Source organism: Ursus maritimus, unplaced genomic scaffold (genome assembly GCF_017311325.1).
Source record: "Ursus maritimus isolate PB19 unplaced genomic scaffold, ASM1731132v1 scaffold_9, whole genome shotgun sequence".
NCBI classification, from domain to species: domain Eukaryota; kingdom Metazoa; phylum Chordata; class Mammalia; order Carnivora; family Ursidae; genus Ursus; species Ursus maritimus.
The window spans coordinates 80,654,307-80,658,401 of record NW_024427107.1 but is presented as its reverse complement, the minus strand read 5'-3'; the positions used below and the strand labels follow the sequence as shown (position 1 = coordinate 80,658,401).

The 4,095-nt window shown below is 57.8% G+C and overlaps 1 protein-coding gene across 2 annotated transcripts; it reads right to left on the bottom strand.

The window, feature by feature from the left end:
- Positions 1 to 268: 268 nt before the first annotated feature.
- COMMD5 (COMM domain containing 5) lies at positions 269 to 2,571 on the bottom strand. 2 transcript variants are annotated; one of them, XM_008684043.2, is made up of 2 exons: positions 2,458 to 2,571; positions 269 to 1,220 (listed from the first exon to the last, which is right to left on the bottom strand). In XM_008684043.2, exon 2 carries the CDS (start codon positions 1,165 to 1,167, stop codon positions 493 to 495), a length of 675 nt encoding a protein of 224 aa, XP_008682265.1. In that variant the 5' UTR covers positions 1,168 to 1,220; positions 2,458 to 2,571; the 3' UTR covers positions 269 to 492. The 2 variants fall into 2 exon arrangements, with proteins under 2 accessions (XP_008682265.1, XP_008682266.1); XM_008684044.2 differs by lacking the exon at positions 2,458 to 2,571 and adding an exon at positions 2,086 to 2,443.
- Between the last annotated feature and the right edge of the window lie 1,524 nt (positions 2,572 to 4,095).

The following is a 4,095-nucleotide window of genomic DNA, read 5'->3' as shown; positions in this document are numbered from 1 at the left end:
TATACACTTTGTAATGTCTCCCCCTCACCACTAGAATGTTGGCCCCATGAGGTCAAGGGTATGAGAGGAAAATGGAATGTCCACGCTAAAACACAGGGTTCACAAAAGCAAATGAGCAGAGAGCTCAGATGCTACATGAGGCCAGGCCGAGTGACCACACAGTATCCACACAAAGGCCTTGTCCCGGCAGCTGACGGCAACCAAACCAGAACCACACACGGCCACCCAGAGCAGCAGGGGCCCTCACCAGTAACAAGACCAACAGTCAGGGGAGGGGGGCGCAGTCTGATGCCCACCCAGGAGGACACTTTTTTTTATAGTTGCTTTATTTCCAATAAAAAGGGAGGATCCAGCTTTCTCAACTAAACAGACAATGACATGATTGCAGTCAAACAACTCACTGAGGAATGCATCCTGGAAGGGCAGGCTTTGTTTGGAGACACCTGTCAGAGCCAGCTCTCCCAGGTGACTGCAGTGGGGCTGGAAGCATGGTCAGTCCTGCAGTTTGAGCTCACACCTCTTCTCCAGGTCGGCCATCTCCTTGAGGACCAGGGCCACGCTGTACCGCAGCTCCTGGAACTTGGCTGTGGAGACCTCAAAGCGGTATGCTGACCCATCTGAAAGCTTCAGCTGCATCAGGACACTTGGCTGCAGGGAGCGGGCCAGGGCACTGGTAGAGATTGCCACATCCACCCTCCACCACAGGCTGGCAACATGGGGCAGCCAGGCCCCCTGCTGCCTGGCCACAGAGTTGAGGAGAAGCCGCTGGCTCCCAAACACCACACTGGCCAAGTCTGTGACCAGGTCTTGGGGGATGCAGAGCTCCTGGAGCTGGTCCTTGAAGGCGTCAGGCTTCAGGCTGGCTGGGGGCAGGCGGATGGCCTGCTGGAGCAATGTGTTCGTGCCTGCAAGGAGGACCCCCAGCCGTTCCTCCGACAGGTCTGCACCAGCCCTGAGGCGTTGCACAGCCTCCTGGCAGTCCTCTCCCTGTAGACTGCTGACCACCAGCTTCAGCAACTTTCTGAATGTGCCCCTGTCCAGGTCTCCCAGGAGCCGGGGCATTGCTGCCACTTCTGGGGGGAGCTGGGCCCCCAGGAAACTCACCCGGCCACTGTGACTATCGCCAGGGTAATGCAGGTAAGGAGCTGCAGTCCCCATGGCAGACATCGCTGCTTCCTCCTTTCTGATCAGGCAGCCCAGAGGAAAGGTCCCAGCTGCAACTGGCAGGGTTGGGGGAGAAGAGAAGTCCAGTAACTCCCATGTGCTCTGGGCCAGAAAATGACTAGCATGGCCTCTGCCTTCAAGATGCTGACAGCATGAACCACCTATGATAGCCAGTATAATGGGAGGTGCCCCCGGAGCAGGTGGCAGAGGGGCCCCCTTTAATCCCGGGAAGAGAAGACCCAGGAGTTGGCAGGGAAGGGAGACAGGGTGGGGAGGAGAAGAGAACCAGAAAACAGGAGAGGACACATAAGTTCTCCAAATACATAATGGAGATAAGAGTGAAGGAGAAGAAAAATCCAGAGAACACAGGGATGTACCAGCCAGTGCCACCAAACACACTAGGGTCACTCAACTCTGAATCGTCACAACGGCAGGAGCCAATGAGTAAACAGGCTCAAACCCAACTGCCCAAGAACCAGAACCCAGGCCTGTCTACCGGAAGTCCCCACTGTTTCCACACAGACACAGTCCCTCAGGCAGGAGGGGCTGAGGGGCACGTGCCAACAGAGGGACCTGTGGTACCTGGAGAAAAGGTCTGTGTCAGTACTTGAAAGGGCAGTATAATGTCATGGCACATCTTAGGTGACCGAGCCACACACCTGCTTATACAGGAGAGGGCTCGGCCGCTCCAAGCGCTGGAACGGAGCTCGGCAGAGCACAGATCCTGTCCTCAAGGCGCCCACCAGGCCCAGGGTCCTCACCATACAGCGAGATGCGGCGCGGCGAAGCGCCGGGGGGCCCGGGAGCACAGGGAGCCCTCTACTGGCTTCATCGTATCCCATTCTCCCGGGAAGGCCGGGCCCCCTTCGCCCTGCCAGTCAACCACCACCCACTGCCCAAACTCGCGTTTTCCCCAAGCACCTGGTCCCAGGAGGAACTGCCCTCCGCTGCCCCCGCCGCCCCGCTGCTCAGGCCCTGCTCCCAGGAGGCTAGCGTTCTGCGTCCCGCTGACGCTCTCCTGGCCACCGGCCCCGAGGAAGCAGCTGACAGAGACCGGCCCGGTTGGAGTCTTGTCGCCTGCTCGCCGACGGGGGGTCCCGGCCACCTGTCGTACGGCCGAGCGGCCGCCCACGAACGGCAGTCTGCGCCGTCGGGCACCGCCCTAAGCTGCCACGGATCGGCCTCCAGAGCTTCCCGGATGCAGCGGCCAAGGAGCCATACCGCGATCCGCTGCCTTCGCCCGGAAAGAGCGACCCCACGCCCCGTACCCCAAAGCCAGAGACGCCCCCGAACCTGCAGAGCGCAGTCTGCGGCAGAGACCTGGCGAAACTCAGCGGCGATGCCAGACCGGAAGCGGGGCCAGGTCCCCGGAAGCGACCCAGAGGCACTTCCGGGCAACTCTAGGACGCCGGGAGGATCCGGCCCTCTGTGATCCGGTCATCTGACGCCTCTAGCGTTTGTTCTGAAGGGGCTGAAGGGGTCGCAATCTGCGGGATGCACCTGCGGCCATCCTTCTGCGAGGATTTCAAAGGACCCTCACGGACCGGCAGGTCCTGGTCTCCGCTGGTGTCTGAGACGGGACCAGGAGGGCCCGGGAAGAGGAGGGCCTGCGGCACAGACCCCAGGGTCCTGGGCAGCCCCCACCCGAGGGAAGTCCAGCCTGCGTCCTCCTGCGTGGTTGCGGGTGATGGCTGGGCCACAGTGCGAACGTGCTTAACCTGTCAAGTGTGCATTTAAGTGGGTGAACTGTAGGGTATGTGAATTATATCTCAATAAAGCTGTTATTTTTAAAAGTCGATGAAAGAAAGGCAAACCACCCAATTAAAATGAGCAGGGGCGCCTGGGTGGCGCAGTCGTTGAGCGTCTGCCTTAGGCTCAGGGCGTGATCCCGGCGTTATGGGATCGAGCCCCACATCAGGCTCCTTCGCTGGGAGCCTGCTTCTTCCTCTCCCACTCCCCCTGCTTGTGTTCCCTCTCTCGCTGGCTGTCTCTATCTCTGTCAAATAAATAAATAAATAATCTTTTTTAAAAAAACGAGCAGATTTGAATAGATATTTCTCCAAGGAGGATGTAAAATGGCTAATGAACATGGGCAGAAATGTTGGCCATTGTTGGTCATTAGGGAAGGGCCACAGGGAGCTGCCATTTCATACTATTAGAAGGGTGATAAGCAAAAAGACAAGGTATGGACTGAATGTTTGTGTCCCCCAAAATTCATATTCTGAAACCCTAATCCCAATATGATGGTATTTGGAGATGGGGCCTTTGGGAGGGAATTCGGTCATAAGGGTAGGGCCCCATAAACAGGATTAGTGCCCATTCCGTGTGTGTATCATGCGATACACACCCACTTGTTTCCACTCACCCCTCTCTCAGCAGCGGGCCCCTATGCGTCCGCACTCTGACCCCCCGCTCTGTTCCTCCCCTCAGTCCTCTGGAGGCCTGACCCTCCATGAGCTATCCCTGACACCTCTGCGGCACCCAGCTTCTCCCTTCTGAACACACCCCACCCACACCTCCCACTCACAGCCGAGTTCCCCAAGAAGCAGCATCATGATCACGTTGCTCAGACACCCACTCCAGACCAGTGGTCCCACACTTCTGGACAGGGCTGTAGGGTCCCATGCTTCCTCTTATTCCCCAAGAGACCTCAAGTCTTGAGAACCTCTTCAGAACTCAGCAAGCACTTACTGAGCCAGCTGCACACCTGGCTGAGTCGCATGGACTGGGCATGGTGCAAGGCCCCACAGGGGAGAAAGGAAGGAACCCTCCTGAGGTTCAAACAGTAGATTCTTTTGGCAGCATAGAATGTCTTGGGTAGGCATTTTAAGAGGGCCTGGGGTCAACCTAGAGACACTGCCTTAGGCTGCTAGAAGCCATGCTAGTTTGTTCAGGTATCTCAGTGCGGGAAGTGGATGAAGTTGTTTGTGC

Excerpts from the sequence above, each read along its gene's own strand:
- COMMD5 (XM_008684043.2), bottom strand. The coding sequence starts at position 1,167 with ATGTCTGCCATGGGGACTGCAGCTCCTTACCTGCATTACCCTGGCGAT.